The 26,942-nt window shown below is 39.3% G+C and overlaps 1 protein-coding gene across 5 annotated transcripts in view; it reads left to right on the top strand.

The window, feature by feature from the left end:
- The window catches only part of LOC133452440 (guanine nucleotide exchange factor VAV3-like), a 75,357-nt gene that overhangs the window by 16,730 nt on the left and 31,685 nt on the right, over nucleotides 1-26,942 (top strand). For 3 of the 5 annotated variants that reach the window (XM_061731744.1, XM_061731745.1, XM_061731747.1), the window contains exons 3-19: nucleotides 2,954-3,012; nucleotides 4,906-4,971; nucleotides 5,234-5,351; nucleotides 5,673-5,765; nucleotides 6,744-6,812; nucleotides 6,897-7,000; nucleotides 7,290-7,389; nucleotides 8,369-8,464; nucleotides 11,190-11,258; nucleotides 13,534-13,620; nucleotides 14,844-14,929; nucleotides 15,276-15,408; nucleotides 19,429-19,538; nucleotides 22,378-22,479; nucleotides 24,133-24,224; nucleotides 24,694-24,716; nucleotides 26,893-26,917. In XM_061731744.1, the coding sequence (XP_061587728.1) occupies nucleotides 2,954-3,012; nucleotides 4,906-4,971; nucleotides 5,234-5,351; nucleotides 5,673-5,765; nucleotides 6,744-6,812; nucleotides 6,897-7,000; nucleotides 7,290-7,389; nucleotides 8,369-8,464; nucleotides 11,190-11,258; nucleotides 13,534-13,620; nucleotides 14,844-14,929; nucleotides 15,276-15,408; nucleotides 19,429-19,538; nucleotides 22,378-22,479; nucleotides 24,133-24,224; nucleotides 24,694-24,716; nucleotides 26,893-26,917 (1,432 nt within the window). The remainder of the gene's footprint in view (nucleotides 1-2,953; nucleotides 3,013-4,905; nucleotides 4,972-5,233; nucleotides 5,352-5,672; nucleotides 5,766-6,743; nucleotides 6,813-6,896; nucleotides 7,001-7,289; nucleotides 7,390-8,368; nucleotides 8,465-11,189; nucleotides 11,259-13,533; nucleotides 13,621-14,843; nucleotides 14,930-15,275; nucleotides 15,409-19,428; nucleotides 19,539-22,377; nucleotides 22,480-24,132; nucleotides 24,225-24,693; nucleotides 24,717-26,892; nucleotides 26,918-26,942) is intronic. The other 2 variants (XM_061731746.1, XM_061731748.1) reach the window with 1 other exon arrangement.

Genomic DNA, 26,942 nt, shown 5'->3' on the forward strand with positions numbered 1-26,942 from the left:
ACACAGTGTCGAAAATAACAACAGAAATGTGTAGACGCCCTCCAGTTTAAGTTCACGGCTGCTCCTGCAACCATGAGCCACGCTAGGAGGAGGAAGAAAGGCGTTGTTTTCTTGACCTCCATGCCACGGACTACAGGAGTAAAACCTGTCCTACTAGTTTAAATCCACTTGTGAATGGCTCAGGTCAGAGGTTACCATATACTTACAAGTTTACATACAATAATGTATTTAATAGGTTAGCAGTGTCAGTAGAGTCGTGGCTGTATCCACATTCATAAATTTTTAAGGTGAAACAAGTTACGTTTACACCTGGCATTGACAGTACTCCCTTAAAAATAGAAAACTATTTAACCAACATCCTTTTCCGTTTTGTACACGTATCTGGTCCTAATATATTTAGATGAAAAATGTAAACATTTGAAATTGACGTACGGGCCGACTAATTTCCCATGACTATATCAGGTGACCTCGCCGAAAGATAGTCCTCAGATACGCCCTAATGACGTTCAGAAAATCGTGAAATATGTCTATACATGAAGCGGAAATATGCTTCATGATTTGCTCCTCAGGATCATGCACAACCTTCCCTGAATATCTATTCCTATATTCACAGAGGATAACTCAAAGATGGGGCTTGATGAATTTGGAGACAGGAACAGGGATTGGAATGATTATTGAATAGTTTAGACATATAACTGTTGACGGCCTTCAGTCTCGCTTTATTCATGTTCCACTGTTGGATCCAGTGGCGTCAATTCAGTGGAAGCTAAGGTATGGCAAGGTTACGAGTCACAGAACTTAACTAGAGTATCAATCAACACGTCCAGCAAATACTCATCACAGAAGTCTGCTATGTAGCTTATCTGTGTGGTCAAGAAAATTGGAACTTTTTCAAATGCAGTCTCGCTAACTGCAAAAACTCAAAATCTTACCAGGAATATTTGTCTTATTTCTAGTTAAAATGTCTCATTTTTAGTCAAAAAATCTCATTACACTTAAAACAAGAGTCATCACCAGAAAAATAACTTGTTATTTGACCATTTTCACCTGTTTCAAATAAATTTTCACGTGAAATAAGTAGAAAAATCTGCCAGTGGGACAAGATTTATCTTCTTATTACAAGCAAAAAAATCTTATTCCACTGGCAGATTTTTCCACTTATTTTAAGTGAAAATCTACTTGAAACAGGTGAAAATGGTTGTTTTTGAGTCTTGTCTTAAATCAGCACAATGTAACTTTCAGCTTTTGTTGAGTTTGGCGTCTCCTTTGGACAAAAGCGGTAGTGCTTTACCAGTAGTGTGGAAGGGTTCCTACCATCCACCTCGAAGTTACATAGTGCCAGTGAAGGCGATACAGACCCCTCAGACCATGACAGAGGTGTCATTAAACCTGTTGGAAGTTGATGTACCATCACAATGACTCTGGAAATATTATATTATGGTGGAAAGTTACATAGTGCTGCTTTAACTAGAAATAAGACAAATATTCTTGTTAAGATTGAATTTTTGCAGTGTATAATAACTAGTGAAATCGATCATGTTGTTCTGATTTGCATTTGTAGTTATTCTATATGTATTAAGTAATAGAATAATCAATACAAATAGACACAGACTAATTCCATAAATGTATTTAAAAAACAAACATTTACATTTTCCCTTGAAGCCAAGGTGTGGCGGCTGCCATACCTTTCCATACCCATTTGACGCCCCTGGTTGGAGCAGAGATCTTTCCCTCCTGCTTCTACCAGTTTAGATGTGTGTGAGGGTTTACATGGTTGATTGGCTCTGCTGGTCCGGAGGAACATTCAGGGACAACGGAGTTGAGCCCAAGGTTTGACACGTCTGTTGCAAGTCAATGCATGAAAAATCGACATGCCGTTGTGTTTCTAATCGGTATGTACACATCAACTCAGGAGCACCTTGGAAAACCAACAAGATCCTCCGAGAGGAAGAATCAGATCTCTGGGCCTGAGTCAGTCTGAGCGAAAGCAAGAATGTGTTTCGTGGTTGGATGACGGCATGTTTCAGGCGTTTTTCAGGGAAAAACTAACGTTGGGTTTTACCCGCCAACGATGAGAAAGAAAAGGTCATCTAGGCTGGTATAAAAGGAGTGACTTTCATATGTGTGAAGTATACTGGAATTTTGCAGAAAGATGTGCTCCTATCAAGACAACAGCTATTCCTGGGAGGCCAGTCGTTTATCGCAGCATGGCTTCATAGAGACAGTCAGTGTGCTTGATGATCCTGTAGATTTGCGTCCTGAAGAGGAAGACCGGACGAGGAAGAGCATGAGCTGCTGAAACCTTGCTTTCATCAACAACGGATATAGTTTTCATTTAGAAAACAGCAACAGTTAGTATTCTCAGTCTGAAACCCCCAAAAAAAGAAGTTTAATCACGACAAATGAACAAATTACAGAGAAATGTTTTATGGTATTGTAAGTTTAATAGAGACAGAAGGAATTGAGTTGCTGAGGAAATAAAAACCTCCTTTTGTGATGCAACGCAGTGTTAGTGCGTCCCTGTGAAAACCTCTTTGAACCTCAAAATGAGCAACAGCCCAAAACAGCATTGTGGGATTAAAAAAACAACCCCAGCAACTTTTAAAGTCTCTATTGTAATTACGTTGCCTTTGTATAATTTTGATTAAAAAAAAAGGGGTTTGAATTATTTGCAAATTGTTGCATTTTTTTTCCTCAGCATCTTTTAGTTTTTTTTGGAAACAGAGTTTGCAATTTAATAACTCAAATAAGCCCCCGTGCATTGTCATGAGTTGTTCCATCTATCTTACCCGTTTCTGAGGGGAACTTTGACTGACGTGGGTGTGTTTGTGATTCATTTGGATTCTGTATTGTAATCCATTACATTAGAATTTTTTTTAAATTTATTTTACAGACTTTCAGTCTCTGAGCCACTAATCAAAATAATTTTTGCACATCTTTATTTCCTCACCAGGTCATGGACACCCTCTCCAAGCTCTCCTACACAGCAGTTGCTCAGCAAGCGGGATTCAAGTAAGAATGATACACACACACACACACACACACACACACACACACACACACACACACACACACACACACCCCTCCCTCCCGTCTTCCTGACACTGCACCCACAGCTTCAACCACAAACCACCAACATATTTCCAGTCTTAGGCAGACTTTGACTCAAATACCAGAAATGACAAAAACTGTTTTCTCCAACTTTGAAATGCTTATCTTAAACAATTTGTTTATTCAAAGGATGCAAACAAAGCCTGCTCATCTTGGTTGTGGCATCAGCAGTTATTTATTTAGGTTGCACATTTAATTCTAAAGTTATAATCCCATGATAAACATTATTTGTTTTTGTCTCGGTTAATTCTTGTGTTTTGAAGCCTAACCAGTTAGGGGTATTTTATAGTTTTATTCAGTTTTTTGTTTTATTTTTCAATTTCCTTCCCTGCGTACAGCACTTTGCTTCAGCTATGGTTGTATGAAAGTGCTTTACAAATTAAGTTTGAATGATATGGTTTAAAAAAAAAAAGTATATGTATATACAGGACTGTCTCAGAAAATTAGAATATTGAAAATAAAGTCCTTTATTTTCTGTAATGCAAAAATGTCATACATTCTGGATTCATTACAAATCAACTGAAATATTGCAAGCCTTTTATTATTTTAATATTGCTGATCATGGCTTACAGCTTAAGAAAACTCAAATATCCTATCTAAATTTTTTTTAATATTCTGGGTATCTTAATCTTAAATTGTAAGCCATAATCAGCAATATTAAAATAATAAAAGGCTTGCAATATTTCGGTTGATTTGTAATGAATCCAGAATGTATGACATTTTAGTTTTTTTAATTGCATTACAGAAAATAAAGAACTTTATCTCAATATTCTAATTTTCTGAGACAGTCCTGTATATAAATATGAGAACCACTACAGATGTGATGTTTTCAAATTAACTTCCTTTCTCACTGAATTATAAAACGTTACACACGAAGAGGGTTCATGTTAAAAAGAAACTGAATAAAATGAACTACTAAGTAACTAAAATGGTCATTCAAATAGTTTTGTATAAAATAAATTAATATTGTAAAGGCAAACATCTGATTGAAAAAAAAAACAAAAAAAAAAACGATTCAAATGCACCTTAACCTTTTTTATATTTTTTATATTACTTATATTTCTCATATTTCTTATTGCTTTATATTTCTTATTGTTTGCACAACTGCTATTTGTCTTGCACTGGAGAGGTGATGCTGCTTCAAATCTCACAGTACCCAGGTACACTGACAATAAAGTATTCTGATTCTGATTCTGATTCTGATTCCAAAGTGTGTAGACGTCAAATTTTGAACTTACTCGCCACGCTCCTGTTGTTTACCACTGATGTAAATACGTAAAGAAAAACACAAAAAAGGGATGCCAAACATAATGAAGTAAACTAACAGTTTACTTTAAGCTTAAATACTCTTCAGTACTCTTACAATATTAGAGTGATAAAGGATGTGAAAGAACACAAGAATAACGAACAGACAAGTACTTTTGCTTCAATTTGATATTTGGTTGTTTCTGATACCTGGCTGATGACTTTTACCCCATTTTCATGCTAATAAAGTTCCCTAAAAGGAGTTTTAAACCTTTTGACTTGCTAACATGCTGCCGCCCAGCAGATGGCACACCACACCACCTCCTGATCATTCCCATCATGCAACAGCTTTCCATGGATCCCATTATACATGGGGCCCATGGATGTTCAGACCCAAATGTTTGTCTTGAAGTCTTGAACCTTTTTCCCTCCATTTTCCCTGATTTTTAAGATCAATTAAGCTTGATATTCTCAATACATGTACACACAACAAAACATTTAGTTTCTGTTGAGTGTTTTTAGTCACGGTGCTTTTGCTGTCACTTCCAGGCCATTTCCGACAGAGGAGAGCCTGAAGGACGAGGACATTTACAACAATCTGGAAGACTTGATCGAGTACGTATAAGACCCGTCACTGATGCTGACTAGACATGATTATGGCAGTGAGACGCAGCGCCCGCTCTCTGCTCGTCCTCCATCCTCTCCAGGGGTCTGAACGCCCACGTGTTTGGTAAAAAGGCTCGGCCCCGTTCCACTTTTACCGTCAGAGGACATGAATGAGTAACACTGCAGAGTTCTGGATGTCTGTTATTGATGGTGTGATCGATATAGAGAATAAAATAAACCACAGATTATGATTTCTTTGAATGTGTTATAGTGAGAATGTTCCTGAGGACGAGGATGAGTTGTACGCAGCAGTCTACGGGTTGGAAGACGATTACACGGGGGGAGAGATCTATGAAGACCTCATGAGGAACGAGCAGCATCCCCCACTGGTACCTCAATGAGTCAGAGACACACACACACACACACACACACACACACACACACACACACACACACACACACACACAGGATGGGGCTATCTCTGTTTGGAGGTTGCAGGTCCCCCCCATGCTTGTGTGGGGTTTCCTCTGGGTATTCCGACTTCTTCCCACGCCAGAACCAAAATGCATGTTAGGCTGAGGTTATTCCAAATTGTGAGCTTGCATCCCTGCACACTTTGCCGCCCACAAACACACAAACCAGGTTTCTTTGTCAGAGGGTGACGCTGACACACTGACATCAGTTTTATTTTGCTGCATTTTTCTTTCCAGAAGCAGGCCGAGGTGGACGTCCGGAGCTGCTGCCTCATAGAAATCAAACAGACGGAGGAGAGATACACAGAGACCCTGGAGTCCATTGAGAAGGTACTGAACTTCAACCGCTCTGCAATAGTCACATGCATACAGTCAGTGCTCGAGTTGTAAAAAAAAAATCAGGGGGCATGGTGGATTTTATCATATGGGGACAGATAATTTGTGCTGATTACAAATAATATAATATATTACAAATAATAGCACTGACCAAATCACCTGCAGAAATACTGCAGGAATGACATAGCAGCAGTTAAATGCAGCCTTCTGTAAGCTTTAAATACATCAAATACATCAAAACACAACAATAAAAAACAGTTTTCTGAACTTATCAATATGACTCTGTCCTTCACAGGATAAGTAAAATGGATCACTGCAAAAACTCAAAATAAAAATATTTGTCCTATTTCTAGTTAAAATGTCTCATTTTAGTAAAAAAGTCTTATTACACTTAAAACAAGAGTCATCACTGGAAAAAACAACAATTTTCACCTGTTTCAAGTACATTTTCACTTAAAATAAGTAAAAAAAATCTGCCAGTGGAACAAGATTTTTTTGCTTGTAATGAGAAGATAAATCTTGTCCCACTGGCAGATTTTTCTACTTATTTCAAGTGAAAATTTACTTTACTTTAAATAGGTGAAAATTGTCAAATAAGTTATTTTTCTGGTGTTATTTTTCTGGTGATGACTCTAAATGTTGAAATAGCAGTAAAACCACATTCATTGATGAAATGACATAAGGGATGGAAAGGGGGGATAGAAGTTTTACAGGGGGGATGATTTTGACCGTTTTTATTTCAGGGGGGGATGCCATCCCCCCTCATCCCCCCTCAACTCCAGTACTGCATACAGTATATCTTAGGGGGATTTGAGGGAACTTCCCAATCAGATAATTTGCCACACTGTTATCAAGTAAAGTTTCAGATTGAGTGTCACTGCTTATGCCTCTGACGGCTGATTTTCTTTTCTTCATATCCAAACAATAGATCTTGCTAAAATATTTTGGGTTTTAATTTGATTCTTCCTCCAGTATTTCCTGAATCCACTGAAGAAGTTCTTCTCTGCAGCTGAAATAGACAAAGTTTTCATCAACATTACAGTAAGTCAGTAGTTTTTTTCCTTTAGCCACTTACAACTGAACTGCATCTGTTAGGACAGTGATGGCTTCCTTCTCCCATCGCAGGACCTGGTTAAAGTTCACAAGAGCCTGATGGTTGAGGTGCAGGATTCCATCGCCAACAAAAATGCTCTCAATCTTTACCAGATCTTCATCAACTACAAAGAGAGGTACCACCGAGGTTACTGACACAGTACAATAGAAGCGCTGGTGCCTTTTTTATTTATCAAACTTTCATACTTTAACTTCACATTGAGCAACAACTTTTCAGCTTCACTGATTTATATGATAAGCACCTGTGAGTTCTGATCGAATAAAACTCAGACCGAAACCTTTGCTTGTGTTTCCTGCTCATCGCAGACGTGTCTTATTTAGTTTTTGCAAGATGTTACATCAGTTCTGTAGTGGTATCTCTGACATCTTCCTGGTGATCTCACTTCCTGTCCCTTTAACTTGTAGGCTGCTCATCTATGGCATTTACTGCAGCCGGGTGGAGATAGCCATTGCTGGTTTGGACCGCATCTGCAAAGAGAAAGAGGATGTTCGCCTGAAGCTGGAGGTGACCCTTCTGAAGACACAGTCTTTTTGTAACACCATCGTCCCCTATCCTAAGTTTTTTTTTTTTTTTTTTTTTTTTTTTTTTTAGTTTAGTTTAGTTTATTTCAGTCATAACATCACAAAAAAAAGAATAAAAATGACAACAAGAAAACAAATACACTGTTCAAAGAAAACATTACAAAAAAGTTTCCAATATACAAATAAACAAATAACATCTATACCGAAAAATGTGTAGGCTGAAGCAAAGCTTATTATTTGCCTACCCTCAAAAAGATTAATTAAATTAATGAAATAAAAGCAAGAAGTAAGAGAAAGACTGCCAGTTAAACAAATTGCCTCCATGGGGATAACAAAAATTCCTCAAGAAATAAATAAAAAAAAATTAAAAATAAAGGTGCAGTCTACATGTTACCTTCATCCTTAAAAAATCTAATCAATTCACTAATTAAATAAATACCCAAATCAACATAGCAAGCATCACCACTCATTAATTTGATATAAGGAAATCTTCCTTCTTTTCAATGTTTTTTTAAATAAGGTTAAGGTTCTACATAATTTCAAATCCCTATCCAACTTATTCCATACATCCGCCCAAGTTTTGTTAAAGCCAGTCTACGTAACAGTATTACTTCTGACCACATGGGGGCAGCATGTCACAGGAAAGCTTGTGTATCAGCTACAGGCGTAAGACACAACAAGGTGCATCTCTACTGGGACGAGGTGGTATTAAAAGATGGGCCAGCCCATCCCTACTCTCTCGCTCAGTAGTATCAGTATCAGTCTTCTTTCAATACAGCAGATCTTCATGCCCCATTTGGTCTGACGGGGTGTTGCTACACAGGTGACACACAGCTGTCTTACATATAGGGCAACTCACAGTTAACAACAGTAGTTAAAATTACCATGAAACAAACATGAGAAGTTTCTTTAATTATACAAAGTAGCTAATTTTGATCTAATTGTACTTATTTTCATTTTAGGAGTGCTCCAAAAGGGCCAACAATGGGAAGTTCACATTGAGGGACCTGCTGGTTGTCCCGATGCAGAGAGTCCTGAAGTACCACCTTCTTCTACAGGTAAGGAGCTTTGACCAGAGGTGGGTAGAGGAGCCAAAAATTGTACTCAAGTAAAAGTACTGTTACTTCAGAATAATATGACTCAAGTAGAAGTAAAAAGTAGTCATCCAAATAATTACTTGAGTAAAAGTAAAAAAGTACTAGAAAAAACTACTCAAGTACTGAGTAACTGTTGAATAACGTCTGATTTATTTTTTTTAACACAACCATTCAAACAGGCAAAAGTACAAAATAATCATCTTCAGACAAATTAAATCAATAAAATAAATTAAAATGAATAAAAAATAGCTTAAATTAAAATAATCTTAAAGTAAATTCAAGTACTTTCATACATAATAAAATAAATAAAATAATAACAGAATAAAAAAAAAAATTAAGCACAAGTAGCACAAAATTTCAAGCCTTTGTACTTTTCTTTTTTTAACCAGGCTCCGCAGGCAGAACTAGAACAAACCCATGAACTCATCAACTCTGTGTGTGTGTGTGTGTGTGTGTGTGTGTGTGTTTGAGTCTGTATATGTGACAAAACATGCAAAAACAAACATTTTTCCCAAAGAATCACCCAGTGATGTCATGAGATTGAGGCGTACGCGGATAAAAGGGATAAAAGAAAAGTAACGAGCTCAACGTAGCCTAATGTAGTGGAGTAAGAGTAACAGTTTCTCCTTCACAAATCTACTCAAGTAAAAGTAAAAAGTATAGTGATTCAAAACTACTCCTAAAAGTACAGAATTTCCCAAAAATGACTCAAGTAAATGTAACGGAGTAAATGTAACTCATTACTACCCACCTCTGGGTTTGACTGATGCAAAACACAACACAACATAACACAAGTGTGTCAAGCCTGTTGAATTAGACACTTAAGTGAGTACAAAAATGATTCTTGGTTGCTGCCACACTCCTTGCATCACCTTAACAGCTTCTGTGCACTTATTCTTGTGGAATGTAAACATCAAGTTTCAAACTTGGAAGTTTTGTAAACTTTTTTCAGTTGATTCATCTTTTTGTTTAAGTACGTGGGTGGCCACTAGAGGGCGACATGCTCCAGATATTGGCTCAGCTTTTCCCTCCGTTCCATTGTTTCAACCATCTGCACCGCAACAAATACTGTTTTAATAAGGCGTTGAGAGCAATGACAGCAAATTCTATAACTATTTACTTTATGTCAAATATTCCAAAAGGGGATCTCACTGAAAGATTGAATAATTCAATACTGTCACCTGATTAAATGTACAAGATTTAATGAATCATTGTCGGTCACAAATGTAAACATGTTTTGCAGATTGTTTCTGTGTAATATCATCATCCGTCCTCCAACTCCCTGTAGAAACCCGGCATCACTGCCTACTGATAAACTGTTTGAGTGTCTGGCTTGTATCAATCAGAGGCTGGATTGCAGCTGGCAGGGAAGAAAAAGGCTACGCTTGTGGGTTGTTTCATATATTTTAGTATGTAAAGGTAACGGGGTCCATGATAAATGGTCTCCATCTTGGGAGGTCTTAGCTGCTCCCCGAGGAGAGAGCGTGCGAGGGGGCAAAAGGGGAAGAAAGGGATGAGGAGGATATGAGCTGGATGTGGCTCAGTGGGGAAATACCACTCCACTCGCACACTCACTCAAGGAATAGTTCATACTTTTTATTTTGTAATATAATTTGACAAGTAATCACCTTTTAAGTGGCTCTATTTGCTTTTGAAATTGAACCCATACAGACTGTTGATGTTGCTGTAATGATGATGATGTCATTTTTAGATATAATAAGCAAACACAGCAAATATAATATTGGCAGCCTGTGTGACTAACAAGCAGCATCTGTCTAGACTCTAGATTCAGAACTCACAGGAAAAAAGGGAATCACGGGTTTGTGATATGCCGCATAAGTTCCCTGCATTAATGTGCAACGATATCTGCAGTGAAAGAAGATCTTACATCCATTTTTATTTTATAAAGATTAATTTATTCATTTCTTTTCATTTTTTCATAGTATTGAGTTCAACTCACTGTCTTATTTAACTCTCCTTTTTATACAGTATGCTTAAAAATGTAAAATGACACAAAATTGCAGACCATAAATATACATTTAACAGTATGGGGGCGGGGGGCATTTTCTTTGATCGCTTAAGCAGATCTGTCCACACTATGCATTGCATTTTGAAAAAGAAAAAAATGAAAAAAATAAGATTAATCACAGTTAATCAAAAGCACGGTTCCATAGTGGTCACAATGACACGGCTGCCTGCACTGCAGATATGTCTGCAGACTTTTGCTGACCTTGTGGAAGAATTGGAGCCAGAAATAATCAGTTACTGCTGATTATTTAAAAAAAATAAAAAAAACCTCCCGGCATAAAACTGGTCAACCAATGAATCAGTGCATTACTCGGGTATTGAACTAAACTGTCTTGCTCTAAAACGCCATGTGCTTTAGTGGGGGAAGACATAATTAGATTGTTTAGTTAAAGCAGCGTTGTTACACTGTGAAATTGCTCCATTACAAGTTTGAAACATTTCTCAAGTGATTTTTTTTATTTCTTGTTCATTTAGTTTTATATGATGTAGATTGATTTAACATGAACTGGAAACCCAAAGTTAGTTCTCTTGAATCAGAATAAATGAAGAAGATTATTGTATCTTAAATAAAAAATAGCTTTTTAACATCAGATATTATGCTAAAGGTCCATGTAAAGTGTATTCATTGTCATTTATTTGGCATCCCTCTCTCTGATAGGAACTAGTCAAACACACTCACGATGCTGCGGATAAGAACAACCTGAAGATTGCCCTTGATGCCATGAAAGTGAGTGCATTTCTTATTTAAAGTGTTGTGTAATTCGGTTGTGTCTGTCATTCTGCTATAAACTTTTATTTAATTAAAAAGAAAAAAATCAAACCCATTATGCTTTACTGTTTTACACGATGGACAACAGATTCAAAATACAGAAAATAACCTACAGTAAGAGGAGACTTTTTATTATTTGTGATCAGAGCCTGAATGCTTAGCGCTACCGCTGCTGCTACTAGCATGAATATTAATGTAGATAAAGAGAGATGGGAAAACCGGCTAGCTTGGGTTGATTAAAAGTTAAACCTGTTAAGGGCTTTAATTGGTACCAAGACGATTGTTTTCACCCCTATCAACCCTGAAAATGATACATTTTGCTCTGTCCTCGGGCTACGCCCGTATATGAGCCTAAATGGCTCGTTCTCTCACAACCACTCACAGTAAAAGAAAGAGTGTATTTTTTTGTGGAGTTTTGATCTTGGCTTGGTGACTGTTTTAACTCTTGTGTTGTTACTGCTCAGACTTTCTTGGTTCTCACCATTCTCCCTGGTACCACCTGTACGGCATTCCAAACCGTGTTTGTCATTGTGTGTATAGTTTTGTTTTGGAGACGGCGTACTTTGTACTGCACTTACAATGTTGTATAAAGTATGTCCTACGTATGGGTGTTGCAGTCTTTGTTAGTACGGTAAGTGGTTTGCCTTCGTAAAAACAACTACGCTGTGGCATACCTGTCAAGTCTATCGTTTAGGCCGGGAAACTACCGTATTTTACCCCTTTTTCCTGCCGTCCTCCCGTATTAGTATTTTGCCCACAAATTTCCCATTTTATAATATAATAATTTTTAAACTGCAAACTGAATTGTCACTAACCTCGCGAGAACTGCCACCTGCTGTAGCCTGGGTTGAAATTCTCGCGAGGTTAGTGGCAACAACCGGAGCAAACTCGGAAAAACAAATCAGAGATGGATGGATGTAACGAGAGAGAAGGCATTTCTGCCAAAAAAAGCAAAGACTTTGTGTAAATATCTCTAAAAATGGAAAACCAAATTTACTTTCCTAAAGAGGAGCAGGATGGGGCTCAGTTACCCGTTCTGAAAGATGTGTAACTAAGATTTTAGTGTCTCTCACGGGGGAAGGAGCGATGTCCGTCAGCAGCAACAGAGCTGTGTAATAACCAGTCTTTGAATGACAGAGAGCCACATGTGTGAAAATGACAAATTAAAAGAAAATGTAAATGTTTCACTTGAAAACAATCAATGTTTCTCGTAATTTCTCGTAAATCTGTCTTTAAAATGTAAGATACTGGTCCTCGGTTGGGCTGGTGGGACAGCGGTTGGTTGGTTTTAAATCCAAAACTTGACAAGTATACGCTGTGGAGCACTGGCATAGACTAAAATAACCGGACAAACAGTCTGTGCCGTCACCAGCAGGATTTCTGAGGTGTGGTTTTTTGAAGCGCTTGTTTTCCTTGTACTGTGTGGCGTCATGTAGCGTTTGGGCGTAAAAAACTGGCCTGGGAAGGCGACTGGAACCCCCCCGTGTCAATCAAAGTTACAGTAGCAGTTACCACCGCTGCCACGCCAGAGGAGCTGCGGTGTTGGTAGCGGACATTTATACACCCGAAGTACACCTTGAAATAAATACACCTGACATGGTAAAAAAAAACTAAAAAACCCCAACACCCTCCTCACAATTGCCGTGTACATGAACTTTAGCTATGAAGACCAAAACAATTTTTTGAACCATGTAAATATGTTTATTTTAGTTGGAGCTTTCAGCTCAGTGGATATCGACTCACTTTTGGAGCCAGCCTCCAGAGGCCAGTCAGGGAACTGCAGTTTTTGTTACTTCCTGCTTGGTTTTAAACCCAGACGTGTGATGGTTGGCCGTACGGCTCGAACCTAAGCCGGTCTCATGACACTAGCCCCCACTGGAGTAGTTAGACCGGTCAGTTTCACACTAGAAATGTAGTCTTTACGCTTTCGAAAGTGGCTTCAGGCTTGTATCTTCTTCCTGTATTGCAAGTGCATTTGTCAGGTTACCTGTCATGCCTCCCAGTTGTGCTCTCCTGTCCAACGCCTGCTTATTATTTAGTTTTTTTTTCTTATCCCTGAAAATAAACAATTTATGCCTGTCTGGTTTGCTCCACTTGGGTACACACGCTTCCCTGAAGTGTCCAGCACAAGTTTCATCTTCATAAACTGAATTATTCTGTATAATTTCACTCTGTCCAGATGGACATAACTCAGCAGAATATGTGTTTTTTTATACGTCTGTGTGTTTCCCAGGACCTTGCTCAGTATGTGAACGAAGTGAAGCGAGATAACGAGACTCTGAGGGAGATGGACCAGTACCAGAGGTCCATTGAAAACCTGGTAAACCAAAACATCTTTTTCATCAGGCATCAGCAGCTATTAATGTGAAGAATCTAAGAGTGCAAACTGGCAGGGAGATTTATTATTCCTTTACTTGACCCAGTTTTTCCTACAAATCTTGTAAAGTCTGAGAGACTCGTAAAGTGACGCGCACAAAAATACCCCAAAAACTAGTGGAATACCTCTGGCACTAATGTACCAGGTACATTATTCTGCCTGCTTTAGGAGGACTCGGCACAGATTAACATGAACTAACTTGAATAACTTAATTATGATTTATGTTTTTAGTTATAAAGGTCCCCAAAAAAACACAACATCAGACTTTAGCACTTCACTGCAGGGATTTATCGAGCAGCGTATCGACAGAAAACCAAACAAAGCTGAGAAAATGAAAAGAACAGTAAAGTAAAAATTTGAGTTTACATAGCGTTTATTGAATTTCATGTCATTTTAGATTGTAGTAAGTTAGATTTCTTCTTAATATTTGTTTGATGCTTGCTTCAAATTATTTAGTATATAATACTATATATGTATACGTATTTTATATATAAAAAATAACGTTTTAGTGCCAAACCCCTGTATATTGTACTCCACATTTTAGCAGCAGTATAATTGTGCATTTTAAACCTTGTTGCAACAATCTTCTGCGTGTCTTTGACAGTTATGTAAGAAAGATGCAGGAAGTTTTACCTAAAATACTGAGTAAATTTTTTAAAGCCAAACCAGAGCAATTACTGATGTTAAGATGTAAAATATAAAAGTATCTAAAAGCCGTTTTTGCAGTGATACAGAACTAATCACATCCAAGAACTTACATTTCTTCCTCCGTCAGTTTAGAGGAGAGATAAAAATCGATGTTATTATCTGGAGATCTGATGGATGTGGTTTGCTTGAATAACTGTTTTGTGTTAGGAGAGCCTAAGGGGGATAATAAACGGGTAGGGTTAACATTATTGACAATTCTGGTGGAGTCTTGCATAACATTAACTGTATACTTGAAAGAAACAATCAAGAGAGCAAAGGGATTTCTCCAGACTGCAGAATTCCCAAAGATGCATTTAAAATCCGTGTCAGGTGGTCAGATATCAGTTTTCAAAATGATTCACTGATGGATGATCTCTCATTCCCTTTTCGGGTTATCTTTGCCTTCTTTTACCTGTTAAAATAACCTGTAATTGGACAAGGTTCTAAAAGACTTTTGCTCTTTTATGTTACATTTGCAGAATCAGCCACTTATCAGTTTTGGTCGGCCGAAGGGCGACGGAGAGGTGCGCTTAGTCTCTACGGTGGACAAGAGGAAACAAGACAGGTAGTTCTACTTCACTGATGTTGCCCTATTAATAAAGAAAATAGGGGTTAGATTGTAAAAGCATGTGATAACACATGAAGGTTTACTTAAAACGCATAGATTTTGGTCAGTTAAATCACTTCCTAAATTATTCTGTTCATTTTTGGATTTTATTTGCCTCTTGATTTTGATCATTTTGTCGTTTAATCTGAAGTTGCGTTTCCGGTTTTAATATTTTTCTTATGTGTGTGAAGCACGTTGTAACCCATGTCCCGCATAAAGGTCTATGTCATATTTTTAATAAATCAATTCTCTACTGCATAATGTAATAAAAAGGCTAATAAAACGCTGTCTTATTGCTTTACAGACACATATTTTTATTTGATGTGGCAGCTATTGTCTGCAAGCGAAGAGGAGACAACTATGAGATGAAGGAAATCCTGGATCTGAATTACTTCAAGGTCACCAACAACCCCACGTCTGACAGAGAGGGCAAGAAGGTCAGTTGGACGGGAGAAAAAGATTTCACCTAACATTTTCAAAATTGGCCTCGTATTAGGAATAATACGCAGATCCACCAATTACACAGCAGAAAAAGAAATGGCAGTTGATGACCTGTCAGGGATGCGTTCCCTTTTCTGGAAAAGCCCCGATTTACAAAGCTGTTGAGCTCGTCTCTCCCCAAGCGGTTTATACACGCATCTATCTTTGGTGTGCGTTCTCGGGCTGCGTTGTCGTGGATGGGACCTGTTGATGTTTAGTTGATGGATGCCTGCAGATGGAATCTTCTCACTTCAGTGCTGAGAGCTAATGTGAAAGTGACAGCTCACCAGAATGTGATGTGGTTTTTATGAAGGGACTCTATTATTACTATCATTTACTCTCCTCTGCAGTTGTGCATGTGTGTGTGTATGTGTGTGTGTGTGAGTGTGTGTGTGTGTGTGTGTGTGCGCGCCGTGGCTTGAATAAATAATAAGCAGTGTTATTCTGCTAAAGAGGTTTGTACATGTCTTCACCCTTATTTGTTTATTTTCACCACTCTTTCAGCCTAAAGCTCAATCAATCATACGTAACCTTTATTTACCGTTGCACAAAAGAACATATGTAAGGGACTTCATTTGTAGCTGCGTCTGAGCACAAGGCAATGTTTACACATTATTTTGTGCTTACACCGACACACACACAAACACACACCGCAGGACAGAGATGCTAATGTCAGATGATGAATTTGCGCGGCCCTCCAAGGCTACTCAGCGCTATATATCACTTGCCAGCTAAATGAAACTTTCAGCTTTTGAATGTGGTCCCAGGAAGCAGCGCCCACACAGCCAGCGGTGATGGAGCACCCGCCTGAGCTTGAAAACACTCAGGAATTTGCGGGGCAGGCAGGCCGGTGACGGGTAAATGATGGGCAAATGCAACCGCGTCTCTCATTATTAGCGAGGACAGAACAAGCTCGAACAGATGATGATGGCAAAAGCGGAGCGGTGTGGGAACCGATTCAAAAACGCCCCTTAAATAGACTCACGGGTGACAGATTTAACCTAAGAGGTTCTGCCGTGGAGCTATTTGGTGGCCAGTGGATGATAAACTTTTCTAAGTGCTCACTTAAACGCGTTCCCGGGGAGAGCAGGCGCACCTACATCACTCACCTCCTGTTCCCACGTTTGTCTTAATAGATGCGACTCCTCTCAGACGCAGGTCAACATGTTTGGCAGGGATTTGGCTTAGAAATAAAATTCCTGAACGTATAACTTTAAAAGCAATTTGGTTTCTCAGAGGCAGATTAGCTGCCACTGCCTCTCTGTTTTTACAGCTTAAGTCCTTCAGTGCTCTTTGGGCTGAACTCTAGTTAAACTCCCATTGCAGCTGCTGCTCTGTTGATGTTGACAAAGTCCAGCAGGCGGCATATTTTGGCTGCTCTGTTTAGGCCTCGGCAGCAAACAAGCCAGGGAGAGCTGATGGCAGGATTTATGGCCGTGTGTCAGGAGAGCAGCTTCTTTTGCATCCCAGTTTTTGCCCACCTTGTCATGATTAGGGCTGAAAAAAAGCTTGATGATTGGCGTGGTGGCAACTTTAGGATTGACTCAGAATAATTTGCGTTGGCATGAGTGGCTAAGCATACAGAATTTCTTGTGATTACCATAAATCTGAATATTTCTGATATTAATCCATCTGTTTTTTTATACTCACTCCATCCTGTTGAGGATAATGGGGGAGGGGGGGAGTTGGAGTCTATCCCAGCCATCATAAGATGAAAGGCAGATGTACACCTTGAAAAGGAAGGACACACAGACACAAACCTGGAAAACAACAATGCACAATCTTTTATTATTATTATTTATTCTTAGAGAGAGTTAGAATTTTTTAAGTTATACACAAAATGACTGTCCAGGGGAGGTGGGTGAGCGCTGGGGTCAGAGCCGTCTGGGAGATTTGCGAGGCCCTGTGCGAAATGGCCGGGGGGGGCCCTCGAACCTTTTGGGTTTTTCGGGTCGGATCGGGTGTCTATATGCGCAATTTTAACTCTCCAATTAGCAAAATACTGGATACCTTCCCCTGCCTCATCATCATCTGGGCTTGCCTCGACGCGGGGCCCCACGGCTGCTTGAGACCCGGTCGGATCGGTGATTTTTGTAACAAATTTATCAAACGAGCCTTTCAGAGAGGCATTAAACTCTTCCATTTTCTTTAGTTTTTTTCTTTTTTCATCCCCTGATGGAAATTTCCTGAATCTGTCTCGTTCTCTCCACATTGTGTGACAGTTTGTTCCAACTCCACCCGTCTGGATCAGAGCAGCTTGTGTCTGCGCTTGGTCTGATCAGTTGTATTGAACAACAGACAAGCGCATAATTGCACATATATTTATTGATATGCACAGACTAGTAACATTTAGGTCTGTAATGGAACGTGACTGTTGATATTTATAAGGAAAAAAAAAAAAACGGCCCATAGCGCGAGGCCCCGTCGCACGGTTCGCACACCCCTTGCGGCGGCCCTGGCTGGGCTGATGTGCAACAAGGGCGTAGTGCGTGTGAGAAACCTGGAAAAACAGTTCTCAACATACTGGAGCCTGTCCAGGACTTCCTTGGAAATCCTGAACAAGACTTGGATGAAGTTCTGTGCAACTGGAGATGTCTCTGAGGTGGAAAAAGCAGATTTGGTGATGGATTTGACATGGGACTGAAAGGAAAGGGCAGAGTCCATGATGACACTGAGGTTGAGAACCTCCGGGTCCAAGAATCAGAAGATGGAGCAGCCAACAGCCTTCTGGAGTATGTGGAGCTTTGGTTTTATTCCTGTTTAGTTTGGGTTGCTTAGATGACATTCACGGTTTTAATTTCACCTACCTGGGGATTTTGGGAGGAGCTGGATCGAGGCCTCAGCACTGATGATGATAACAGAGAAATGTTGTGGCCTCGCCAAGATGCCCCCCTTGTGTTGGTCCTACCGATCATGAGTCAGCGCGGGAACTCAGACGGAAAATCGGCATTGCGCCCAGCTGACACACAATACAACTCGCTCTCCGTCAACTGTGACAACTTAACCTTTCCACGCAGAGCTTGTCCTCCCGTTGCTTTGCCTCTGTTTTTACCTCCCGAGGAAGAAGAAGGTTACAAAGAACATTGCCCTGGCTTTCCACCTTGGGGTTATTCACATACAAAACTAGGCTGAATATTGCTTCAACTGTCCTGCCTTGCAAGTGCTGCATGTACGGCTCTTTTGAGGAGAAAAGGAACAAATCTGCAGGTGATGCTGGTGGTCAATCAACGGTAACAGCCATCATAGCCTTTTCATGTCGAGCTAGCAGCTGCACCTGCTCTGTATTACAGAGATAAATTGCCTTACTTTCCTTTTAATATTAGGAAAGGAAGAATCTTACAAATTACCTTGTGGTGTTTTCTAATGGTATTAAAAGAGATGCTTTTAAAAAAAATTGAGACAGATGTTGGATGTCACAGCACACCGTAAATCTGAATGACTCACTGGGTGGGCTCTAAGTGGCTCTAAAGTGCAACAATCAGTGTTCTGTTTTTCAATGTAAGACACAGAAAAATTTTCCCTGGAGCAAACACCGACCCATCTGAAATAATATTTCCAGAATTTTTGAAGGCGTTCTGGGAGATCATGTCTTGCTGTTTACCCCAACATGAACAAGGCAACTTCTAGGAGCTTGTTCAGGCAGACAGTTTATGCTTGCTCTCGTCTCTCTGCTTGGTTTATTTCAGTTACTCCATCTTGTTCATAGGTCTGTTTTAGGGAAAAAACGTACCTGTCTGCTTGTCTCTCAGATGCCTTCTCATATGTCTTGTAGCTTACATTACATCTCTTTTGTACATTACTCAGAATATATCTATGTATGTCTTAGAATTACAGATTAATTATATTGTTTATTGTCTTTTATAATCAGGTACGCTTTTGAAGTCTTCATCATGAGACTTGTGCGGCTAAAAAATATAATTGTCCTTGCATATGTGTAAGCAAAACTTTAATTTCTGTCTTTTTGCTGAAATCCACAGTGGTGCTACGGCTTCTACGTGACGCACCAGCAGGGGCACACGGGCTTTGAACTCTTCTTCAAGACCAGAGAGCTGAAGAAGAAGTGGCTGGATCAGTTTGAAATGGCCATGTGAGTATAAGGAGCCATGAACGCCAAGGTCCCGACGGTTGGACACAAAAAGCGGCCACAGTGGACGTGCGTGCAGTCGTGTTTATTCGGCCCTGTTTGCATGCGTGTGGTGCCCGGGTCCGGGGAGGTGTTGACTCGGCCGTGTGCTCTGTTTGGTCAGGCTTTAGCTGCAGTCAAGCACACACTGCTGACAAAAATACGATAGCACACATGCGCACACCAGCGCCAGGAAGTCAAATATGCTAGAAAGATTCATGCCAAGTGGTGATATATTTTATATATATATATATATATATATATATATATATATATATATATATATATATATATATATATATATATATATATTTTTTAGGGGTGTCAAATTAGCGTGTTCATTGCGATTTATTAATTACAGGCATATTTAGTGCGTTATCCTTTTTAAACGCTTACCGTATTTTCTGGACTATAAGCCGCATATGCATATAAGTCGCATCACTATATCTAGTGAATATAAGCCGCTCTATTTAAAAAAAAAAAAAAAAGATATGCAAGCCACAGATATTTATGTTGTTAGATTAGATATTTACTACATGTACAGAAGGATTTTGAACTGTAAATGATGTACATGTTTGTACCTAAATAGATCCTTTCCTAACAGTGTCTTTTAACACGGCAGCAACTTTGCTGATTAAAACGGGACAGAACCAAGAGAAAATAACCGGTATTTATTTATCTGTTTAAAATCTGCTTCTACCTACTTCTATCTGCTAAAGAAGAAGTAGCGTATTCTTCTTTGCATTTATTTTGTCTTAGTTTTTATTCTAATTCTGGTTAGAGCGCCCCGAGTGGTGGAAGAAAAATTCACAGAATAGCCGCACATTTGTATAAGCTGCACGGTTCAAAACCTATGAAAAAAGTAGCGGCTTATAGTCCAGAAAATACGGTAATCTATTTTTTAATCTCTAACTTTACTTTTTCTGTTTGCAAGCTGCCTTTATTGTGAAATCTGTGTTTGTGCGGCGGGCTTCTTGTGCTTGATTGTTAGGGCAGAAAACAATGGTCAGTCCCATCTTGAAGTGGACATTGGCTGTCCCTGTGTTTGGGCTTGTTTAGCAAAGCTGTGGCTGCGTTTATGTGGTAGCTAAACTTGAGCTGCTTCAGTGGTACACTAAGCAAAGTCCTTTCCACAAAGAACAGACATCACACTACCTTTATCAAAGGTGCCGTCGGGTGTTTTTAGAAATGTAAATTCCTCATTCACTGGTCCAACAACTTTCACATGCTCCTCCATTTTCACTCTTCTTCTCTGCTACTCGACTAACACTACTACTACTTAATAAGTGTTAAAGTTGTTCAGCTAAATTATTTTATTATTTTGTCTTTAAAAAAAAAAGACCCACCAAGAAAGCAATCAGTAAATTAATGATATAAAATCATGTGCTGCAGCCTGGCAGGTTACGTTCCACTTACTTTGCGACAATTGAATAATTTTTCATTACATTTAGATCACAGCGTCAGTGAATTCATGATGAAATGGTAATAGAGCTTAGTTTATTCACCTGTTCACGGTGAAGCAGACGAGATGCCATGTTTGAAATCATGTTAGTGTTGGACAGTGATGCTCGTACAGCTTATCCTCAGCGTGTCTTAACAGTGTGCAGCAGTTGTTATAGATGCAGTTTTTAATCTGTGATTGTGTGGGGGGGGGAAAAATGCTTTCGGAAGAAAGTCGATGCCATTTACATGATTTATACACTTCTTTTAGCACTATGCCCCTGATACTTGCCTAAGACTCAATTTGTAATTTCCAAATTAAAAGGAAAAGAGAGAGATAGGGAGGAAAAAAAACAACAACATTCAGGCTTAAATCTGTTCTGCTGCTAAGAGCCTACAGGGCTTTTTTCCCTCTAAAATAAGCTGTGTGCCTTGGGTAATGACACCAGAAGCAGTAAATTCAGAAAGTGAAAATTGTAGAAGGGGATGTGAGCTCCTGCTGGAGGTACTCACTTATGGTGGCACTCAATTTAAGTGACTTCCAAATAAGAAAAAATAGAAAAACTTTTTTTGTCAGTCAGGTTTGTTCCAACGAGGCTGCTTCTACATGACTGGACTTTAACACGTTGCTGATTTTTCTTATTTTTTCACCTGGTCTTATTTAGACCTTTCTTTACTCATATTCAAGAGCGAGGGAGGGTTGAAAATGCTCTTATTTCAGTGAATCGGAGGAATAAACAGCACCTGTCATCACAACAAAAAACTTTTGAGTGAACTGAAAAACAACTATTTCCACATAAAGTCAATCACCACGTTTTGCCCACGGTCTCTCCTCTTACACCATCGAAGGAGCTTTCTTCTCCTGTGGAAAGCGGCTGAATGGTGAGGCCGAGCTGCTGGAACTTGTTCAGGAGTTCAGACCAAGTATTTGCACAGACAGGTTCTTGACTACAGTAAAAAAACAACAGAAAAACTAAAGGGAAAATTGTGCAAAGAACTTTTAGACATGACCCAGTCTTAAATGAACTAATAGTTGCATTTGGCCGACTGTCTTGTTGGAGAAATACTGATCCCAGGTACGAGCAGAGACTTGGACAGTTGGTTAGTTGTTTTGAAATGCATCAACAGTCAAATATGGATCAAGATTTTTGCTTAGAAACCACAAACTAGTATTTTAGGAGGGGGTAAAATAATGCATATTTTTATATCACATTCCATGGATTTTTTTATATTTAAAAATCCTCCCAAGAGCCAAAAATGAAGATATTTTTTTCTAAAATAAAAAGCAACAAGCACCATTACTTACAAATTTCAGTTTTTAATTACGGCTAATTTCTGTCTGACCTTTTTTTTCTTTTCCTAGATCAAACATCCGACCGGAGAAGGCCAACCACAACTCCCACCAGTTCAAGATGCACACGTTTGAAAGGATCACTTCCTGTAGCTACTGTCACCTTCTGCTCAGGTCAGATTCAGATGTGATGAGGAGATTTCCCCATAATGAAAAAAAAAAAAGCGCACATCTGATAAAGTCCCTGGAAGGTTGAAATAGTGACTTTGTGATGAACTTGAACTGTCATCACACGTTCCAGGAGAGCAAACCGTCATGTGGATGTACCGTGATAGTCCTCCTAGTTAAAAACTCTATTAAACCTTTTTCGCATTGAAAGTTTGAAGGAACACAATGACATTTGTTCTTGAATCCTCTGTGACTTTTCCTCATGCACTTTACGAAAAAAAAAAGTTGAATTTAGTCTTGAAATAAACTGACAAAAACTTAGTGAGGCACAGCTTAAGTAAATATCTACTATACTGCGACGCAGACTATTAACTGTAGCTCGTATACTGTCAGTTTCCTGGTTTGGGAAAGCTGAAGGACATCTCCGGTGTCATTTCACTTATCTTGACAGCGTGACGTCAAGGTCCTTCTGGATGCTGTTGCACATGAAATATGTTCCTTCTATATATCCGCCAGAGTCCTTACAAACACCAGGAAACTGGACCATATTACACACGGTCATGAAACAGCTACACTGGCTTCCAGTGAGTCCAAGGATAGAGTTTAAAATCTTACTGCTGGTCTACAAAGACCTGAATGGTCTTGGACCAAAATACATGCTGGATCTGTTAGTTCCTATGAAGCTCCCAGACCCCTGAGGTTCATCTGGATCTGGTTTGTTGTGGTTCCCAAGAACCAGAACCAAGCAAGGTGAAGCAGCGTTCAGTTATTCTGCTCCTCACCGGTGGAACAAACTTCCTGTAGACCTGAGGTCTGCTCCAACTGTCAGCTCCTTTAAATCAGGCCTAAAAACATTACTGTTTACTGAAGCTAATCTTAAATTAAATACTTACCAGCTGTACTCTTATTTTACCTCTTTTCTTGTCATTTTATTTCATTTTATTTGTGTCTTGCCGCTTTTAATGTTGATGTAAAGCCCTTGTGTTTAATTGTGCTATACCAGGGGTCGGCAACCCAAAATGTTGAAAGAGCCATATTGGACCAAAAACACAAAAAACAAATATGTCTGGAGCCGCAAAAAATGAAAAGTCTTGTATAAGCCTTAGAATGAAGGCAACACATGCTTCATATATCTATATTAGTTATAACTGGGGGAAGATTTTTTTTTCATTATGCACTTCGAGAAAAAAGTTGAAATTTCGAGGAAAAAATCGAAATGTTGAGAAAAAAGTCGAAATTTCGAGGAAAAAAAGTCGAAAGGTCGAGATAAATTTTGAAGTACAATTTCGAGAAAAAAGTCAAAATGTCGAGAAAAAAGCCAAAATGTCGAGGAAATAGTAGAAATTTTGTGAAAAAAGTCGAAATGTCGAGAAAAAGGTCGAAATGTCGAGAGAACAGTCAAAATTTCATGAAAAAAGTCGAAATGTCGAGATTAAAAAGGAAAGGAAAAGGGAAGAAAAAAAGAAGAAAAAGATAAAAAAAGGAAAAAAAGTTAAAAAAAAAAAAAAAAGAAGAAAAAAAGGAAAAAAAAAGGTCAAACATTTTTGATAAAGCTCCAGGAGCCACTAGGGTGGCGCTAAAGAGCCGCATGCGGCTCTAGAGCCGCGGGTTGCCGACCCCTGTGCTATAAAAATAAACTGCCTATATTTCTTTTTGTAGGGGCATCTTTAACCAGGGTTATCTCTGTCAAAAATGTGGCGTTGGGGCTCATAAGGAGTGTCTCGGGCGACTGGGAGTCTGCGGAAGAACAGGTAAGACAGAAACAATCCAGTTCAAGTTTTGTCGAGCGCTTTTCCAGCGATTTAGGACGGCTTATATACTGTGAAGAGGCCCTAGAATTCATATCTGTAGGTTTGAGAACACCTTAACTTCAACGTAGTGGTAAATAATCCATGGCATATGGCCTGCTATTAATTTCTTGTAGTTTAAAGGCCACTTTGATAGAACTTTGATCGCTGGCATCGATTCTCACCGCGGTGTCTGGAGTCGGTGTCACCAGTCTGGCGCTTTAGTTCAGGTACATTACCCTCCCTGAAGTCGCAGACGGCTCGAGCCAGCTCAGGCCTTTGACAAGTTTTCTTAGCAGAAGCTCTTTGGTCTTTATGCATTCAGAGGGGTGATGAGGGGCCAGCAGGGGTTGACAGTTGAGGTTGTATGTCAAGAAGCTTCCACACTCATATCGTATTCCTCTCACTGTGTCCGTTTCTCACCTGCCTGCAGATCCTGTCAAAGCGAGGCCCAGGGTAAGACCTGTACCGTTTCTCTTTTTTCTGACTCAGACACTGAAGCTAACATAATTGGTGAGGCATTGCATTACAGCTGTTCTCCTTTGTATGTGCACTCGTATCCGCAGACGCGATACTTTTGCAATAGACACGAAACAGGCTTCTGTGATTTTAAGGAAAAGAAAGAATGTAGCACGGTGCTAGATCGGATGAGTATGATGGGCTAGTTCTGCAGTAATTGAAACCAAATTTCCAGAGCCGCGGTTTCCCTCACATAGGGAATGGAAAAGGCATTAAAATGTACGCTTTGTTTTCTTAAAACCAGTCCAGGAGCATGACTGTAAAAACACACTTAGTTGAAACAGGATTATCGTGCATTGTACGTTAATGAGGTGTGACGAATGGTATTATGGTATTAAAGGCTGGGATCATTATTTTATGTGCAAGGGAATGTCATTACCTTTCATGTCACATGGTCTCTTTCATAAAGCCAACTGAAAGCCATCTAGCCATGTGTTTTCTTGGAAATTTCAACAGAGATCTACGGAGCCTGTAAGTAACTTCGTGGCCACGTTAAAGTTAATCGAGAGCACATTATGTGTCATCGTGAGCACAATTTATTAAAGCGTGGGTACGATTAACAAAGCGTGCGCACATTTTGGAAAATTGTGCGCACAATATATAATAAAATCATGAATACGATTTACTTACCCTTGATCAAAATTTAATAAACGTGCGCACGTTATATTCAATCGTGCTGTAATGCGTCCCTTATCAGCCATAAGGGCATTAAGATCCTTTAAACATGGATCTCCTAAGAATTTACCATGGGTTAGGCATGGCGCAAAAAGAAATGCTGGCAACTCTAGCCACCCAACATGGTATAGTGATCAGTCTAGCCACTTTAAAAAGAATGCTTAGAGCAAGTAATCTCCGCCGTCGGAATTATGATGATCTAGGTCTCATCATTGATTTGATTTTGGGCCAACTCCAAGGCCCAGGAAGCCGCTCAACTGACGCTCCTCCCAACGAGCTCTGACCAACCGCCACACGCATGCGCACACTCACAACTCCCGTGCTTACCCCGCCCCTACCTGCTCTCTACCCACACATTAAATGTATTAAATCGTGTTCATGATTTAATAACTCGTGAGCACGTTATATTAACACGTGCGCACAATTTAATTACGAGTTAATAGAACGTGCACACGAGTTAATAGAACGTGCACACGAGTTAATAGAACGTGCACATGAGTTGATAAAACGTGCACACGAGTTAATTAAATGTGCTCACGTTTTATTAAATCGCGCGAACGAGTTAATACAACGTGCGCTCGATTCTGTCAACATTAAAAATATATTGCATGATCCTTCACAGGCTCCGTAGAGATCTACTGGTAGATCCAGTTGTTTGGGTGTCGCTGCTGCAGCTCCCAGTATAGAATCCTGATTGGCCAGAAGTTTTGATCACTTCGTTTGATGACAGATTCTCTAGCACCTAAATGTATTCACATGTGTTACAATGATAGATCATCAGGATAAATGTATGCAATCCTTTCCTCACTTTGTAAAAAAGTAATGAATAAAGGCATCGATTCTAGTGTGATGATGAATATGAAGATTATGATGATAAATGATGCAAATGTTTAGCTTATTCTGCCTCTGGACAGCAATTGTGCTCAATACTAATGGACATGGAGGACTAAAGCAGTTTGCACCAATGTTTCTGGGCATTAAGCGTAAACTGCCGAACTGCAGCGGCATGACTGAATAAGTTTGTGTCCCTGATCTTTTGGTTGCAGCATGTCTACTATGACTGCACTATAATCATAGCTAGTTCTGTGTAATCATGGTTCGATTGTGAAGACTGGTGAGTTGACCAGCTGTAACCAAATAACATTCACGGAATATGGGCACGAATATGGAAATGAGATCTTCTCCCAAACCAAAAGATTACCGTCTTTAGCTTTTAAAGTAGTTTGACCGAACATTTAAAGAGTATAACAGCCCAAAGAGATTATATGACTCACTTTTTAGGTCACCCTGATCTTGCACAGGAACTCAGAACCTCTATTTCTATATTTACTAATCACTCTCTCTTTTTCTCTTTCTCTTTCTCCCTTTTTTCTTTACTCCTCTATTATTTTCTCCTCTTTGTGTTTTTCCCCAACTCTCTTTCTTTCTTCATCCTCAGGAAAATACAATGCCACCAGACCCAGGTCAGTATGGTTTTGGACAGTTGGC

Source organism: Cololabis saira, chromosome 10 (assembly GCF_033807715.1).
Source record: "Cololabis saira isolate AMF1-May2022 chromosome 10, fColSai1.1, whole genome shotgun sequence".
Lineage (NCBI taxonomy): Eukaryota > Metazoa > Chordata > Actinopteri > Beloniformes > Belonidae > Cololabis > Cololabis saira.